Source organism: Gymnoscopelus microlampas (assembly GCF_963454915.1).
Source record: "Gymnoscopelus microlampas genome assembly, chromosome: 17".
NCBI classification, from domain to species: domain Eukaryota; kingdom Metazoa; phylum Chordata; class Actinopteri; order Myctophiformes; family Myctophidae; genus Gymnoscopelus; species Gymnoscopelus microlampas.
In genome coordinates, this window is record NC_139954.1 from 45,237,812 (window position 1) to 45,257,325 (window position 19,514).

The 19,514-nt window shown below is 43.1% G+C and overlaps 1 protein-coding gene across 1 annotated transcript in view; it reads left to right on the top strand.

Annotated features, from left to right (window-relative positions):
* The first annotated feature begins 383 nt into the window (after positions 1–383).
* The window catches only part of acvr2aa (activin A receptor type 2Aa), a 96,439-nt gene continuing 77,308 nt past the window's right edge, over positions 384–19,514 (top strand). Inside the window, 1 exon segment of the mRNA XM_084085255.1 lies at positions 384–2,067. Within this exon segment, the coding sequence (XP_083941381.1) occupies positions 2,013–2,067 (55 nt within the window). The 5' untranslated portion in view covers positions 384–2,012.

The window sequence follows — 19,514 nt, forward strand, 5'->3', positions numbered from 1 at the left end:
CTCAACTCATTGTGTGAGCTTGTAGTCTGTAGATATGCTATTTTCGACGCACGACATGGTGGTACGACGAAGTATGAATCGGGCTTAAAACCAGTCAAGACCTTCTTTCTGACGTGACGTCATAGACTCATCCTTGGTATCTTATTGTATGTGTGACAGATGAGTGTGTGTGGGAAAAAAAACAAAAACAATCTCACTGTGTGCTAGCAGCCATCTTGTGAGAGAGAGAGAGAGAGAGAGCGAGCGCGAGCGAGAACGAGAGAGAGAGAGAGAGAGAGAGAGAGAGAGAGAGATAGCACGAGAGCTAGGAGAGAGAGAGAGAGAGAGAGAGAGAGAGAGAGAGAGAGAGAGAGGGAGCTAGAGAGCTAGGGGAGGGAGAGAGAGAGAGAATGTGAATACCGACGTTGAAACGGAGAAGGAAAGGAAGCCTCCGCAACGCAACGTTACATATATATTAAAAAAGGAAGGATAATAAAAAAAAGGACGGACGGGAGACCGGTGTGTACTTACCGCCTGGCTCACCTCTGTACGGCCCCGCGGACCCCCACCGACCAACCGGACCACCACATCCAGGTCTGACCAGAGGAGAGGAGAGGGAAGAAGCGCCGCTCGAGCCTCGAATCCAACCGCCAGGCATTCGGGACGGAGCTAGCCTAGCATCGGGGCTAGCAGCTACGCTAAGCTAAAGCTAGGTCGCTACTAGATCCCGTCCAGAGAGAGGAGGTTCGGCCGTCGTTCACACACCATCCAGCGGGCTTTAATGGACGCTCTCTCTCTGCTGCCAAGGAGGAGTGTGGCGGCTGTTGTGATTTGAACATGACGAGGGCGTAGTGGTAGTAGTAGTATAGTAGTAGTTGTGGTAGTGGTAGTAGTGGACTCTGATTTGTTATATTAATAACAATTACATTGTTTATAAACCAGGAGCCAGCGAGACTGGTTCAGTGTATGTGTGTGTGTGTGTGTGTTTTCTCTCTCTCTCCGTGTAGAGAGAACGTTGTGATTAACGGACAGTATACTATCATGGCGAGGAGGGCCTCCAAGGTTTAGGTTCAGCCTCCTAGGTTTAGGGTTTTCCTCCTAATGTTTAGGTCGTGCCTCCTAGGTTTAGGTTCTTAGGTTTAGGTTGTGCTTCGATCGGTGTCAACTTTCCCCTTCGGACCCGCCGTGGCGTGGTGATCGCCGGGGAGAGAGAGAGAGGGAGAGAGGGGGGGAAAGTGACATGTTCCCCACATGGGAAGGGGGGGTTGTTGTTGGAGCCATCATCACGGTAGTCGAGGTTTGACCGCTATCATTATTAAGGGGCGTATCGGTAATTGTGAGTATTCCGTGTGGCAACCCTTTTTGGACCCTTTTGGACGTACAGTGAATGAATCTATGCACATTTAAAATGACATCTACGATGCTGTTGTTGTTGATGATGATGATACAGTCCCCTCGGACCAGAAGACTGTTTTAAAAAAGGAAAAGAAAAAGGAGGGCTCTGCCGTCACATTCTTATTTTTTCTCCCCACCACACACTGACTGACCTCGATTGTCATATGCAATTAATTGCATAACTAGACAATGTCATTGTGTACTTTATTGCCGTGGTGTGTTTGATCTTGAGCGGCCTGGGAAAAAAAAAAAACTGAAATGCACAATAATAATAATGTCACACTGTTGTTGTTGTGTATCATCAGTTCCTCCTCCTACCAGCAAGTACACGTGTATATTTCCCCTCCTGATCTGACTGAGCCCTGGGATTTTTAACTGAACTGTTTTTAAATGCTGATTAATTGAACTTATTTCTCTGAACGAACTGTTGTTCATGCCAAGAAGAACTCTACTTCGATTGGATGTTTATTATTTCCAATAACAAGGCACCCTGTCGCAGCTCCAGTCACTTAGAAAAGAAGAATACAAAACGTTGTGATTAGGTGTTTGGGGGGGGGCGGACGCTAATCCCCTGGAGGGAGTCATCATCGCTTCGGGATTTAATCAAAAAAAGAAAGGATTTTGCCATTTGATCGAAGATGGGATCAGCGACCAAACTGGCGTTCGGCGTATTCCTCATCTCCTGTTCCTCAGGTGGGTTTTGTTTTGTGTGTGACTGTGTGTGGTTGAAAAAAAAAACAGTCTGTACACGCTACTGCAACTCACAATTCACACACCAAAAAAAAAAAAGAGATCGAATATTCCAAGTGGGAACCTCATGCATTTGATACAGTTACAGATACAACTTGACTGAATCAGATGCATGAATATGAGATCGACACAGGATCCCCGGTGTTGCCATCGCCTTGCCCCGGGTCCTCTGACACTGTCACGCTGGGGAGAGAAATCCAATGCAGAGCTGGAAATCAAGCAGCTCTAGCCCGTGGCGATCCTAAACATTAGGCCCACATTTGGAGAGAGAGAGAGAGAGACATCTCTTTACCATTGCGATCGAACACCAGCAGAGCATGTCCGACCCACCACCAAACCTAAAGCAGGGCCATTGAAGTGTAATGCATTTCTGGGCCTCTATGCGCAAAACGGGTTAACGTGTGTGCAATGTGGGGTTTAGAGCGGGCAGTTGTATAATGCATACGGTGCAATGATTAATGCATTGTGTGCTGCTTGCTTTGCATGCCACCATGTCAAAATTCCTGCATGTTTAATCGAGTCGCTTCCACATGCAAATCCTCCAGATTATATGTGCTGATGTATGAATAAATATCTGGTCCACGGTTCTAAAGGGGTCAAAGAGCAAAAGCGACACAACAATCGAGTCCTAGTGGGACCATGCTGTTGTAGGTCTCCCAATGCCAAACAAGCAAGCCAAACGAGGACATCTAACCACTTAGGCAGTATATCACTGTGTCAGGGGTTTTGCTAAGATAACCCTTGTAGATCGGCTATTTATTTGTCAATTTCTGAAAAATAATGTCACCTATAAAGTGACATGCCCAAAATAAGGACGCCAGGTGGAAAGTGATTAACACCCAAACACCTCGATTATATGTTGTTTGTGCGTGAGGCAAAGTGAGTAAACTCGGGTCGCAATCCACCAAGAAGATTCGATCAATCTGCACTTTACCTGGTGTGGACTTCGACCTGGATAAGGAAGATTGTCACATTCCTCAGTCCTGTGTGACTTGCACTCGAATGACCGTGGCATGGCACACACAGGCAGCGTTTTGAGGCCGATTTGGATGATGATGTGCTTATCAGAATTGTTTTTATTGCCATGATGTATGCATGTTTGCACATACAAGGACTTTGTGCGGGTGGCACTGGCTGGTGCATTACACTGAACCAACACACATTTTCAACTACTTGCTCAAGATATCATTTATTCAAAAAAGATACAGTAGAAGCTATACAATATTATAAATTGTTCACTATTGTCCTTTTAGAGCCTGGTAAAACAGCATAGGAGGACCACATGAATGTAGGCATGTCACTATTACTACTTAATCACCATAATACATTATTTATTTTGATTATTGGCAATGCCCATTGTTAGTATGGTAGTTTCTTTGTGTATTTTAAGGAGAATTTCAGACTAGCCCTTTCCTTACCTTTTGATATGATGATGTTATGTCCTAGGACGAGTGAACATTTTCATAACTCCATCCCGAGTCCACCGCAGCTAAAAACCTGAGCGGATGGTTCGTGTGCTAGATAGCGTATTTTTATCGCGATTTTAAATATATTTTTGTTTATATCTAACGTTCATATTGACAGAAACCTAGCCACAGTGTTTGAGTTAGATGCGCCCCTCCGGGAGTCTCGCAAGACGAGATTTCACCCGTGATTTCACCCAAGCCAGCTTGTAAACACTATGTCGGCCTATTTGGGACAAAACACTGTGGCTAGGTTTCTGTCAATATGAACGTCAGATATCAACAAACAAAAATATGTGATCTAGCGCAGTGGTTCTCAAACATGTTTGGCTCAAGGCACCCCTGTAAACAACTTTTTCATCCACGGCACCCCTGAAGTACATTGTTACTATAGATAAATTACATGTATGTCATATCGCGGTACGAATATATGTAAATCTTTCCCCCTAAGATACAGTAGCCTAATAGTCACGAGGAAAACTTGAGTGAATGTCCGTTTCCATTATAGGACAGATTGAAAATAACTTTCTACTTGACGTTTAACCCTAGCATCCCCATTCGGGGGGGAAACATTCGCCAAAAATAGCCGATCTACAAGCTCACAACGCGTCACAACGTGACGCGTTGTGAGCTTGTAGATCTGCTATTTTTGGGCGAAGAGATTTGGTGTAGACTGAAAAAGAACGCACCAAGTACAGTGCAACTCAGGTCCGTTTTACAAAGTCAAATATGATCAAAGTATTCCGTGGCACCCCTGGACCTGCATCACGGCACCCTAGGGTGCCACAGCACCCACTTTGAGAAACCCTGATCTAGCGCATGAACCGTCCGCTCGGGTTTTTAACTCTGGTGGACTCTGGATGGAGTTATGAACATTTTCTACTGTACCACTCGTCCTAGGATATAATAATATCATATAATGGTAAGAAAAAGACTAGTCCGAAATTCTCCTTAAGTCTGCCCCGTGCAGCTATTGTTTACAAGGCCTAAAAGCCACGCAATGAAATCGTTAATCGCAATGATTTGTTTGACAATTAATCCGATTTAATCATCAATTCAATCTTGTTATCGGGACAGCCCTCCAAGGATGCGCCATATTTTCCGCCTGTTTCAGTCAGAGAAGGAAACGACACTCTCCCTTTCCTGTGTGAATGTCAGTGGTTTGAAGGCAGGTCATGCCACGCTCTGTGTGTGTGTGTGTGTGTGTGTGTGTGTGTGTGTGTGTGTGTGTGTGTGTGTGTGTGTGTGTGTGTGTGTGTGTGTGTGTGTGTGTGTGTGTGTGTGTGTGTGTGTGTGTGTGTGTGTGTGTGTGTGTGTGTGTGTGTGTGTGTGTGTGCGTGCGCTGGATCACGTGTGTGCACATTCTTTCTTACCAAAGGGACGATAGAAGGGCTAGCCAACACCTGCTCGATTCATTGTGCCAAAAGCAGATAAGGAAACAAAGTACCTTGTGTAAAACCGTTTAAGCATATCAGTTTTTGTTGATGTGATTGGCTGATACCCTGGGCCACTTTGTTTGTTCGCTCACGGAAGCTCCTCTAAAGAAATAGGAATTGCCCTCTAACCCCACATGTCCATTTCATGATGTTGACCCACAAAAGTTGTCATCTGAGCTAAATTTATTGCCCTGAGGGCAGCATACACCTTGGGACTCCAGTAGATTTCTTGAGCTAGTGAAGTGGAAACTATTAGTGCAGCGTCTACTATCATACCAACATCCCTGTGTCCTGAATAGGATGTGAGAACTCCGACATGGATTTCTCACCTCAGCCTTAACCACTCAAACCCTATACTTTGTTAACCCGACTCCTCAAAGGGTCTATACTAGGACCCGCTCCTTTTTTGCCTCTACACCAAATCTCCCTTTTCCTAAAATATGTGATCTGCTATTTTTGCTGAATGTTTGCCACAGAATTGAGATCCTAGTGTTCATGTATAGTTGGGCTCCAAGTGGAATCCTGTGCAGGGACCTGTGCTGTACGGTATCTAGTAAGAGATAGATGAAAAGACAAATTCTAGTTCATCCTGTGTAACCTGGGAAATGTTTTCTTTAAAAAAAAAATGCCTCTAGGCATAGTTCTAGGATATGACCACTACAGTCAGTGCAACCAAAACGCTGTAAGACAAAGGCACGCAAGCAGCATAGCACGGCTGGCTGGCCTGATATTACAGCAGGCAGTCACAGCTGGACCAGGAGGTGTCCCAGGTGTTCTATCATCACTCGTACAGCCCAGCAGGAGGCCATTAGACAATGACACCACTTGTGTCACAAAGGTGTTTTTGTTTTTTTTACCCATTGAGACCTGAAGCCGATTCTACATGTCTCCTAAATCCCAACAGTTTTCTGAAAAACGTATGTTTCTATATCAGTGGTGCTCAATCTTTTTCATGTCAAGGACCCCCAAAATGTATATGTATTTGGCCGCGGACCCCCATCAACATATTTTGTTCCAGGGACCCCCCAGAAGCAAAGATTTCAGTTAAAAATGTTCGCTTTAAAAATATATATATTCAAAGATTTGCTCACATTTTCACGAATTTTCAAAAATAGCAGATCTACAAGCTCGTAGCGCGGCACTCGGTGCCGCGCTATGAGCTTGTAGATCTGCTATTTGTTAATAGCCCAAAGTGTAAAATAATGCTTTTTAGCTCAAATCTAAAAATGACACAGTTCCAGGTCTTAATGGGTTAATGTTGTCTGATGTGATCGTGGAAGTGCAGTGGAAGACTAGTTATGTTGAACCGTTTCCAGTGTAGTGAGTCCCAAGACCTGCGAGTGATCCTTCAACTGGGTTCTGTTCTGTAGAAAAGACAATAAAATGTGTAGCGTTTGGTCTTATATGGTTATGATTATGCTATATCCATGTGGGTGAAATAATGGGTCACTCTATGACTTTTGTCCACCTGTCAAAGTGACTTAAACTCTGCAATAGTTTACAGTTATTCACCTGTCAAAAGTCAGTTAAACTGTGCAATAGCTTATTAGTTGACCACCCGTCCAAATCCCTGATGCTTTGATGTTTTTCTTTGCTGTTTTTTACAAGGTGCATTCACACCGGACTGACAAAAATAATCACATTGTTTGAAACGTGTGCTTTAGTGTCCAAATTGCATCTTTGTGCATCTTGATGTAATGTCAGATTGTGGCATAAACTGCACATACGTACATTTGAATTCTTACTTATCAGCCTATCAGTCTTTCCAGCAGTGGCCCATTACTGTCAAAGTTAATGTAAAGGCAGCACTGGGAGGCAGACCCCATCAACCAAGAGATGAGCCAAACCAGTTACAACCAGGCCATGGCAATGGATGGAACTGGTTGTTTTATTCTGAAAGGCCATGACCAGCTGGGTTTCTTTAACCCAAAATCCAATTTCACTCGTTCGTTGGCCCCCTTGCTGCTTCTCACATGTTAATTTTCCTCCCAAACTGTGCAACAAAAGACCACAATCCCGCCCTTGTCGGTACCCTCTGCATTTTAAGCAGGCTCTATATAGGACTACAATTATCACATTACCTCTTAGTAGCTCTCACAAGAGGAGCCCTCAGAAGAGCTCAATTAGAATGTGTATTCCTCATTAGCACGGGTGCTGTGTTCAAATTAGGTAATCAATGGCGTCCTTCGTGACGTGTAGCCCTGGCCTGCAGTCCAATACATAAAAAAACAAACTTTTAATCTATTAAGACCTGAAGCCGATTCGATTCTACATGTCTCCTAAATCTCAACAGTATTCTGAAAAACGTATGTTTCTATATCAGTGGTGCTCAATCTTTTTCATGTCAAGGACCCCCAAAATTATATGTATTTGGCCGCAGACCCCCATCAAAATATTTTGTTCCAGGGACCCCCCAGAAGCAAAGATTTGAGTGAAAATGTTCGCTTTAAAAATATATATATATTCAAAGATTTGCACACATTTTCACGATTTTTCAAAAATAGCAGCTCTACAAGCTCGTAGCGCGGCACTCGGTGCCGCGCTACGAGCTTGTATATCTGCTATTTTTGAATAGCCCAAAGTGTAAAATAATGCTTTTTAGCTCAAATCTAAAAATGACACAGTTCCAGGTCTTAATGGGTTAATATCAAACAAGTTAAAATGTAAATCACCCAGAGGCCCCCGTAATGTCAGAATGAAACATGGATTTGTTGTAGCTATATTAGGCAGGATCTCCCCTCTCCCTCATCCACCTTTACTCAACCTACCCCTTTTGCCAGGTGTAAGTGGATGCGCATCACATTGTTTACATAGAGTTCCTGCTCCAAGCATGCTGCCAAATATAATCCTACCTGCCTGGACATGATTCATTAATGGCCCTGTGATGGACATTTGACTGCCTCTCAGTATCACATACCACCAAGAGCACGCAGCCCTCATCTCTCGGTCACAGAGTTTCCTGAGAGTTGTTTTTGTTGGCTTTGTGTGTGTGCAGCAGTGGTCCCCCTACCCCCCCTATCTGTCAGGTAACGGGTTATGTTGTTCATACGTGCCGCTTGACCGGCAGCGGACCCGGGCCTTCCTGTCAACAGGGCCGCAATCCGCAGCTACTTCCCAGCACGCTCAAGAGTTGCCACAACAAATATGCCCAGGTCCTCCTCGCAGCGGTTCAGAACAAGTTGTTGTTTGGTTGGTTGGTTCAGTGTGATCGTTATCGGGTTTCTGAAATATGTGCTCTGAAAGTGGCTTGCTCAATATTAACGGCTTCAAAGAGATTTGGTTATGTGCCCCACATCTAGTGTGTGAGCTTACCATTCCTTCCCTAACCATATAAATACATTGACCTTAAGTCGAAGAATCACATATTCCCCCTCTTGTTTTGGCTTCTTTCCCCCCCTTTCTGTTTTGCAGTGCAGAGGTGGATTTCAGCCACCAAGATAGTGTTGCAGGGCCATAGCACCATGATTGCATGAATTATTTATGTCAAACGGTTGGAGCTGACATTGCTCACTGTTTTAAAGGCATCGCATTTAAAAATCACATGCGCCCGTTGTTTAGTTCCATCTCGTTCTCTCCGCTTGGCCCCGCACTCACCCCCCACCCACCCACCCACCTGAGAACATTCTGTTCATCTGTGTAGTAGTCGAGTGCCGAGTAGTTCAGGCGCTACAGTATTATGGGATTTTAAACACCAACTCAATTTGCTGCACCCCCAACTCCCTCATTACTCCTCTACCGTTTGCTCCGTGGACTTGGCCACAGGACCACTAGAAGTGCCACAACAGTTCATAGAGCACATGGGAGTGCTCTATGGATTGGGTTTCCCTGTTCAATTCACAAGGGAGTCAGAGGTGAAGTGTTTTTAAGAAGGGGGACGGAGGGCATTTAACCTTTTGATACCTGGAACGCATCTGTGTCACTTTAGATGTCTTTGGCTATTCAAAAATAGCAGATATACAAGCTCATAGCGCGGCACTCGTTTTGCAGATCTATGAGCTTGTAGATCTGCTATTTTTGAATTTTTGAAAAATCGTGAAAATTATTTTTTTATATTTTTTTCCGAAAAACTATTAGGATTTAGATTTTTTTTAAGAAGCGGCCTCAGGTCTTAATGGGTTAACTGAACGACCATAATGGACTCTGTGCCAACTATTGGCGGATGTGGACTTCTCTAGCATTGGAGGGTCAACTCCCAAGGGTTGGTAAACTGGTCCCCCCCCCTACTAGTCAAAATGTTAGCCTATTAGTAGGGAAATATTTACAATATCCTGCCTTCCCATTTGGAATAGTTTTGAGAATACTGAGTTCTCTTATTTGCAATAAAGCAGAATAAACGTATATATTACAGTAAATTGAAATAGTGTTCTTGTACAATCAAGTATTTAATGAGTGTTTCAGAGATACTTCCATACATTGTCCTTCACTAACCCCCCCCCACACACACACACACACACACACACACACACACACACACACACACACACACACACACACACACACACACACACACACACACACACACACACACACACACCTGCACGCCCTGCTCCATCCCATTAACAAGCGGTAATCTATCCTCAATGTATCATCTCAGAGTTGGACGCAATGATACAACCTTGTTGGGCTGAAACTGTCTCACTTTCACTCTGCTAACAACGGCACCCATTCTTGACCTTGTGTTCCTCCAATGCCCGCTGTGTGCGGACACACAAAGACTGCAGACCTATTCATTCTGTAAAAACGGCTAAACAGCAGAGATGAAGTCAGAACTCCTAATCCTGGCTGGAATGTCCAGCAACTCTGCTCCAATTATGCAGCTTTATCGCTCCGGCCCTCCGCCGCCCCAACAATGATCTGGAGGAATAACGCCAAGGCCTCTCTTTACCCAGAAGTAGCCCTTTTTTTGATGTGGCATTTTATGTAGACCACAAGCTGGACTGTGTTTTCCACATTCATCCTCCCCAGAGGTACAATTCAGAGCTCACAATCGCAGCAAACACCACATGCAAATGCCTGATAACAGGAACGAGCCTAGATTTGCAGTTGCGCCAGATAACCTAACGAGGCAGTCCTTTTTTTGCATGCATGCTAATGCGGCCGCTACACTACGGGGTCAAGCATTGTGTTAAGTTGAAGCATATTCAGTGGCGTGCACAGACATTTTGAGGGGCAGGTGCTCAAGTAAATTATACTTTTTTTTTTGTTTACTTGGTCTTCTCTTTTTTCCCTCTACACCTATTCCTCTTTGCCAAAAATAGCCGATCTACAAGCCCACAACGCCTCGCAGCGCGAGGCGTTGTGGGCTTGTAGATCTGCTATTTTTGGCTAAAGTTCTCCTCAGAAAAGGGATGCTAGGTTTCGAGTGGTTATGGTAAAAAGAAAAATCATATCACATAAAGATTTGGCGGACCCCCTGTAGTAACTCTGAGGACCCCCTAGGGGTCCCGGACCCCCTGTTGAAGACCCCTGCTGTAAACTGAAAAAAAAAAAAACCTTTTTTTTTTCTTTTTTTCAAAAGGGCACTTCTAGTCAAGAGGGCAAAGGGTAGGTGCTCTAGCACCACCTAGACTCTATCTGTGCACGTCCCTGACCATATTATTGAACAGGCTGTGCCCCTGATCGCTGGATCCTGAAATTAAGACAAACATTTAATTTGTTCCCATTCACCTTTTTTAGCTGGTTTGTTGTGCTTGTGCTGAAATCTGCTTCGGCTAGTTCGATTTAGGACAAAAAAGGAGGTTCTTAATCTTCACGGCCTGCCTCTCTTCATTTCTCTTGTTGTGTCAGCATGGAGTTGCGTTGTGCTTGCAACTCATGCATTAGTCTCTCGCTGGCCCTGTATGGGTTTTTTCATTCTCACTGACTGTACCAAACACACCTCTGCAGGGTATTAAGAGGTCACCCGATGTTACCCAAGGCCATTAGATGCTTCTCATGCAGGAATTCGATATGTGGCTGAAGTTATACGCCAGGGGCCTCCAGTAAACAAATGTGGGATATATTTAAGTGTTCTCTTCTCATGTCCTTTGGGGAGTGCCCATTCCACCCCTGCAGGGGGTAGTATACAGGAGAAAGTGTCATGCTCCCTTTTTGGCATTTTTACAAAGGACACCCCCCCCCCCTCACTTAATCCCCTCGCTGCACTAGATCACACAGGATACTCGGAGGAGTCTGCAACAGGCTTGATGAGCTGGCAAAGTGGGGGTTTAACTTTAGACCAAAGCTTTCTTATCGTTTACCAAAACTTGCGAGTATATGTACAGTTTTTTTTTTAACCCATTGAGACCTGAAGCCGATTCTACATGTCTCCTAAATCTCAACAGTATTCTGAAAAACGTATGTTTCTATATCAGTGGTGCTCAATCTTTTTCATGTCAAGGACCCCCAAAATTATATGCATTTGGCTGCGGACCCCCATCAAAATATCTTGTTCCAGGGACCCCCCAGAAGCAAAGATTTGAGTTAAAAATGTTCGCTTTAAAAATATATATATTCAAAGATATGCACACATTTTCACGATTTTTGAATAGCCCAAAGTGTAAAATAATGCTTTTTAGCTCAAATCTAAAAATGACACAGTTCTAGGTCTTAATGGGTTAATCCCCTCGCTGCACTAGATCACACAGGATACTTGGAGGAGTCTGCAACAGGCTTGATGAGCTGGCAAAGTGGGAGTTTAGACCAAAGCTTTCTTATCGTTTACCCTTTTCCCTGCTAAAACTTGCGAGTATGTACAGGTTTTTTTAAACACCCGCGATTGACTCCTTACCTTTTTGCCAGTACAGTATATGTCGGAGGGTTGGGTACCGGTCGGATCTCGGTGCCAGGATGGCACCAGTTCCTATAGGTCCGGTACCCGCAGGACCCAATCACAACGCAGATTCCAGCGCTGTCAGTTAGCTCCAATCAAATACAGGTAACGGAAGCTTCACCACAAATGCGACCACTAGTAAGCAACAGTTACCTTGCTCTGACAGCAGAGTGTAGGCTACCGTGTAGGCTTGTTAGATTAAGCATGGTTAAAATGCCTAATATAATCCATTCTAAATACAGTCTAAACAATGCAACGTCAAATAACGAATATTTCACACTTTTGCCTCAATTACGATCAATGAACGATTATTGCGTTTTAATAATATCAGATCTACAAGCTCACAATGTGTCGCAATACAGCTATTTTCACAGATTTAGCATACCACCATTATACAACAAAGTATAACAGAGGGTCTAGTGGTTAATCAGACTTTAATCGTGTTGATTCATTGATATAAGAGAACAATATATTAAAAAAAACATTATTTGATTATGTGTCGGTTATTGGTTCTAAATATCGGTTTGTATATATTAGGGGTGTGCCGACGATATATCGCGATACGTTTTCGTGACGATATGTATCGTTTTGGGGGGAAAAAATATCGTTTTTTTTTTAAATTTTTTACAATCATTATAATCAGGCATGCAAACAGCCCCGAGGTGAAAAGGGTGACAACATGTTGTTGTTTTTTCGGGTCAGGTGTCACACTATTGCCCTATTTGGATTCAAAACGGCTATTGTAGCTGAAAAGCTACAAGTTTGCATGTCTGAATAATGCAAAAACAGAATTATTTGTTTGCATTTACTTTTTTCCTCCCCCATATATTTTCATAATAAAAAAAGTGCGTATCGTATCGATATCATATCGAAGTTGTGAGCCAAATATCGTATGGTATCGTTTGGTGAAATTAGTGTATCGGCACACCCCTAGTATATATATTTTTTTTGTATTGCCCAGGCCTACTGGCTGGCAATACTCTGTATGAAAGCCGCACACTGAAATTGAAAGATCTAGTCAACCTCAACTCCACTGCAATAATGTACAAGGCACACAACCAACTACTTCCAAGCTGCATGCAAGAGCTGTTCAAGCCTAGAGAAAGCAGATACGAACTCAGGGGAACTGCCATATTCAAAAAAACAAAAGCAAGGACCAACACCAAAGAGAGATGCATATCGGTCATAGGGGTTGATCTGTGGAACTCATTGGGAAACGAAATCAAAATGTCTAACTCAATAAAAACATTCAAGAAATTATATAAAGCAAAGGTAATTGATAGTTACATACACATGCAATGAATAGCTATAAATTTGAAAGTGAGTATCCATATGTGTGTGGGCATACTTTCATATGCACGCATACATATGTGGAGAAATATGTATGTGAGTGTGTATTTGAGTGCATATATTATATGTATGAAGCAATCACTTCATATATATGTAAAGTGTAGCGGAAAGTAACTCTACAATAGAAAGGATAAAGTTTATAAAAAAATTGATAAAATAAAATAAATGAATAATAAAAATAATACATTCTAAATAAAGACGGTATAAATGCTGCTAGTGATAGAAAATATTGTTATAATATAAATAGAAAAAGCTATAAACAAACTGTTTACGTCTGAAAAACTAAACAAATTGTTGTTTCTTTTTGTTTCGTCTGTTCTGAAATGTAATATTTGAAGCTCTGTGTTTGTTCATTTTCTTTTGTTTGCTCTTATGCTACTTTGATAACATTTTTTTTTTATGGTAAAAAGGTGGGCAAAATAAGCTTCGGCTTCAGCCCATACCTTTTCGGTCAAATAGTCATCTTGTTGACTAAGTTGTACTATATGTTCAACTGTTTTGTTTAAATAGTTGTACTGTATGTTCAACTGTTATGTATGAAAAAAAAAAAAAAAATCATGACTGAAATAAAACTAACTAACTAACTATGATCATCATACGGTGGTGTCGCTCGCAAAGAGTAGCAAATCTACGAGACCACGACGAGTGGCGATGTGCTAAGTGTTGTGACCTTGGAGACAGTAAGGAAATCCCTCCAGTACAGTGTTACTTAATGATGTATCCCCAGTAGTACAACATTGTACATCATACCAAAGGTTCCTAGTCCTACCTATACTACTGTGAGCAGTGTTGCCAGATTCTGTGAGAGAAACAAGCAACCAGGTCTAGAAAACCAGACCAAAAGAAGCCACTATGGGCCACATGAGCACTTTAACATATGCATCAGCTATTTGAAAATAGCAGACGCGACGCGTTGTGAGCTTGTAGATCGGCTATTTTCAAATAGAATATAAGCAGATCTGGCAACCCTGACTGTGGGGACATTTAGTTGTCAGTGTCAAGTTAATTGAAAATCTTGCATTTATACCATTGTTTTGTACATTTTATCAGTAGTATAGGAAGTGTATAGGTTTAGGCACCGCCGGCACAGATGACTAGGCAATGCCTTTCTATCGTTTCACTGCTACATTAAAACCCTAGTGCCTCTTGGCGACAATTGTTATGGGATTTATCGATTTTGGGGACTCACCCAGTTAGAGGATTGCAGTTAATGGATTGGTTGATCGTGGGGACCGCAGAGGGGGGGGGGGACCAGAGTGTACAGGATTAGCCAGACTAGCCAATCACAGAAAACCCAGCCCCTCAGGGCTATGCACTGTTAATTGGTAGGAACTGGCAGTGGGATGAGAGAGATAATGGATTGGTTGAGTGGTTGGCGCCTACAAACTCACGCATAGCGCTACATGTTGTGAGCTTGTAGATCTGCTATCTTTCGATGCACCACACCGTATGACAGTATACATTAGCCCAGTGGTTCTCAAACTTTTTCATGTCAAGGACCCCCAAAATGATATGAATTTGGCCGCGGACCCCCATCTCAAAATATTTTGTTCCAGGGACCCCCCAGAGGCAAGTATTTGAGTTAAAAATGTTGTCTTAAAAGATATATATATCCCAAGGTTTGCACAAATGTTCACGATTTTTCAAAAATAGCAGATCTACAAGCTCATAGCGCGGCACTCGGTGCCGCGCTATGAGCTTGTAGATCTGCTATTTTTGAATAGCCAAAGTATAAAAGGTTAAAATGATTGTGACGCTATATTAACACATTTTAATGGGGACCCCCTGGAACCCCCCCAAGTACCCCTGGGGGTCCCCGGACCCCACTTTGAGAACCAATGCATTAGCCAATAGCCATAACCATTCTTTCATTTGATAACATTTTCTTGATCCGTCTGAGAAATAAGTAAAATAATATTTTTCAGTCTTTTGGGATAGGCTGATTTACCAGTCATCTAGCCCGAAGTCAAACTTATTGAACTCGAAGCTAGGTGTTAATTGATGCGCAGCACAGGATACATCAGTCATCCCCACGCACATGGAAAGAGATATAGCCTCTGTCTTGACGGGTCGGATATCTGGCTTTTGTCCTGTTCATTTCCTTGTGGCTATCTACCACAGTTTGTGGCCACTTGGAAATAAAGAGTACATTGACCTGAAACTGTGGCCATCATTGGGCCAACTATAGGCTCTATGCACAGCAGCCATATTGGGAATGAATTGGGCCCCTTCCTTACTTCCTTCACAGGTGTTACCAATGATACTAATTAAGGCTCTGTTCCATTTAGTGTGGCATAGTGGCTGTCTTATTTTCAAGGACCCCCATAACTCTGAGAGTGTACAAATGGAACCAAATGGACCCTTACGGGTGCATTTGGTTCCATTTGTACACTCTCAGAGTTACACACCCACCATAAGGGGCCATTTGGGAACCAGAATGGAGTGTTTCTAGTGAGCTAACATGCACAATATCAGCACCCTGACCAGAATGGAACAGAGCCTTCATGAGTATCATTGGTAACACCTGTGAAGGAAGTAAGAAGAGGCCCAATTTCTCTCCAAAATGGCTGCTGTGCATAGAGCCTATTGAACCTGTTATATTGGTTGAGAAGGACGGGAATTAGGCTTCGGCTGGGGACTCTGCCGGACTAAGATGGAGTTTGTGATGCTACGGTACATATCGGGACAGTTTAGCACAATTCAGGTAATATCCTATATTAAAATTGGCTAATATGAGGGCCGGCCAGCGGACCACAACCACGTCACTCTGACTCGGACATAACCATAAACAAACACTATACGCCCTATAGGCAGCACTACTCCCCCCCCAAAGGATAGGATAGGGGAGGGGCGGGGAGGAGAGGGGGTGGGATTAAGTGACTACTATATCAAAGTCAAGGGGCCAATCCTACATTACTTTTCAGCCTAATTATTCAAAAAAAACCAGACTACAGAAAATCCACTGAATGTTCAAAGTTAAGGTTTTTTGGGTGTAATTGAGGTCATAAAACCCCCCAAAAAACATAAAAAATAAAAGAAGTGAAATGAATGTCATAGAACCTTTAAGGGAGTGTGGTGCCCGCCGTCGAGTAGTTAGGATAAAAATCCGATGTGTTTTGCCTACTGACTTTTGTGCATGTGTTACGTCGGTAATGGTGACCTATTTGTTTTTGTTTCGCCAGAGAAATATATTTAGACCTATTTGATCCCGTGGGGGAAATTCGGTTTCAGCTTCACCCAGCTGATTGCTGCCCAAGTGGTCAGACTTCAGCGCAGGGTTGGAGCAGTTGAGGGTTAAGTCTCTTGCTCAGGGACATCTCGACACAGAGAACTGCCATAAGGGTAATGTAACATAAATATACAGGGCAAGAATATACCAGGCAACACAGCACTAGTGTGGAGGGCTCCTTTTAGCCTGGTAAACCCTCCCTCCGGAAATCTCATTTCCATTTGATTTCAGGAGTGAGTCTGGCCTGATCGCCCGTTCTGCAATATTGGCTGTGTACGCCAAACGGACGAGCCTATCAGCGTCGTCGCACATCGTTCTGTGATTGACAGCGACAGTTGGCCAATCAGGTGGCGAGTTCGAGTGAGCCCGAATGGCACCGAGTCCAGCCTGAATACAGCCGACAAAACACGAACGGCAGCCATCTTTTCTGTCCGCTATTTTCTCCGCTGTTTTTTTTACTTCAAAAAACTCTCAAACTTATATTTTGAGGCACGGAATTTTATCCAAACAATATCTTATAAGTTATAAGATATCGTTTGGATAGAATTTAGTTGTTAAACTTCATATATGTGGTCAATTAATCATGACAGAGCCTATTTAAAAATAAAAATTCAGAGAACCGGCCGTGGCGGGCAGTGACACACATATATCCGAATAAGGCAACCTATTTTGGGCATGGCTGTCTCAAAAGTCCCGTTGCGTCACATAGTCTGGAGGTGGTAAAAATGAACTGCTGATTGGCTGAAGGGGAAAAACAATCATTGGCTGAAGGGGTTGTCAGTCAACGGTATTACTCCCGCCCAACTCCAGCCCACAGCCAATATTGCAGAATGAGGCCAGACTCACTCCTGAAATCAAATGGAAATTAGATTTCCGGAGGGAGGGTTTACCAGGCTAGGCTCCTTTCACACTCTTTCACAAATCCAGATTGGGATTGGGCTAATAAAACAAAATCAGTTAAGATTTGTTTTTGCACCCTAACAACTTAGAGAGAACCTGCACACAACCTGGTGCAACAGGCTGCTGTTGTGCATCAAGTTAATTGATGATCAGAGTCACGGGATCATCCCCGCAAACATTCGGACAGGGGACAGCCTTCTGTCATAACAGGCCTGGTATCTGCCTTTTTATGTTATGTGTTTCCTTGTGGCTATCTACCACATTATTACACCAAAGGCCTGGCAAGCGGTTTGTGGTCACACACACCGCATGGAAATAAAGATGAGACTTTAACTTTTGACCCCAAAACTTTGGCTTTCGTCTGTTCTACAACTGAGCCCGTTACACAGTAGTAATTAGTCTGGAATCTGTGTGTAAATCATATAATGCAGTGGTTCTCAAAATGTTTCATGTCAAGGACCCCCAAATTGACACTTATTACCCCACGGACCCCCATTTGAAAAGATAAGCCAGGGACCCCAATAAGAGAAGGTTTTTACGGCTCTCTAGCAGTGATTATCAACCATTTTAATTTCAAGGACCCCCAGTTTAACATGCATTAGGCTACGGACCCCCATTTAATGGCATTTATACCTCTGGGACCCCAATTGATATTGTAAAATTAATGTTAATTTAACTCTGAGAGTGTACAAATGGAGCCAAATGGACCCGTTAGGGTCCATTTGGTTCCATTTGTACACTCTCAGAGTTACAGAGCTATAAGGGTCCATTTGGTTCCTATAAATCATTTAGCTGGGTACCCCCTGGTATCCCCTCAAGTACCCCTGGGGGTCCCCGGACCCCACTTCGAGAACCAATGCTATAATGGACCTAGTATCGTGAATCGTATCGAATCATGACTTGAGTTAATCATATGCTGCCATACAGATGGATTAATAATAATGTTGTATTCATTCAAATAAATCCCAGATTGAAGCTTTAGGCCTAGCTGGGGATATCCTTTTAACAATTGCTAAACTGTAATTCCTGTTGTCATGACCCAGTGCCCACAAGTGAACTATTTATAATGGCCTTATTTCCCCTCTATTATTATTATTTTATTTTTTAAACCGGTGGTGGCAGTCATCTCACTGATTTGGCCCACTATTGCTGAATGAACACGGAGGAAAATGCCACCTCAGCATTGTTCATTGTCCTATACAAGCCAGCAGGTCAACTGTCACCCCAGGTCAGTTCTCAACAGTGACAGTTAACCCATTAAGACCTGGAACTGTGTCATTTTTAGATTTGAGCTAAATAGCATTATTTTACACTTTGGGCTATTCAAAAATAGCAGATCTACAAGCTCGTAGCGCGGCACCGAGTGCCGCGCTACGAGCTTGCAGATCTGCTATTTTTGAAAAATCGTGAAAATTGTGTGCAAATCTTTGAATATATATATATTTAAATCTTTGCTTCTGGGGGGTCCCTGGAACAACATATTTTGATGGGGGTCCGCGGCCAAATACATATAATTTTGGGGGTCCTTGACATGAAAAAGATTGAGCACCACTGATATAGAAACATACGTTTTTTCAGAAAACCGTTGAGATTTAGGAGACATGTAGAATCGGCAGAATCTCAATGGGTTAAGCCGGGTGGGGGGTCTCCCTTCATGATCTGTGTGAAGTGCCCGGGTCAATTTGTCAAACTTAATTCACTGTCCCAGATCTGTGTAATAAATAATCATAGCTCATAGACCTGTCTTGATGCTCATCTTCCTCCTCCTCCTCCTCATCTCCTACGCGTGGAGGCGACAGTAATTCCGGCAGATTCTGTGTAATCCCGATAATGGCGACTTGTGTCTCTGGAACTAATCCCCTGGATTTTATCCCCACCGAGGGGCAATTAGTGAATTAATTCCTCCCTAAAAATAATGTTCTTCGTCCAAAGCTTCGGTGCATTCAAGTAGAGCAGTTACACTTTTTCTTTTTTAAACAGACAATTGAGTTGACTCCACAACGTATGCCGCTCCAGGGCTGTTTCAGTGCACGTTAGACTCTACCATACCATGTTGTGCTGCCTCAAAAAGGAAGCTGCTGCTGTCAGTTGGAAACCTTGTATTTCCATTACTTGGAAATGGAAATCTGAGCACAGAAAAAGAATCTGTGTTTCAATACATCCAATGTACTTTTTATTTGGTCACAAGCTCTTTAAGCTAT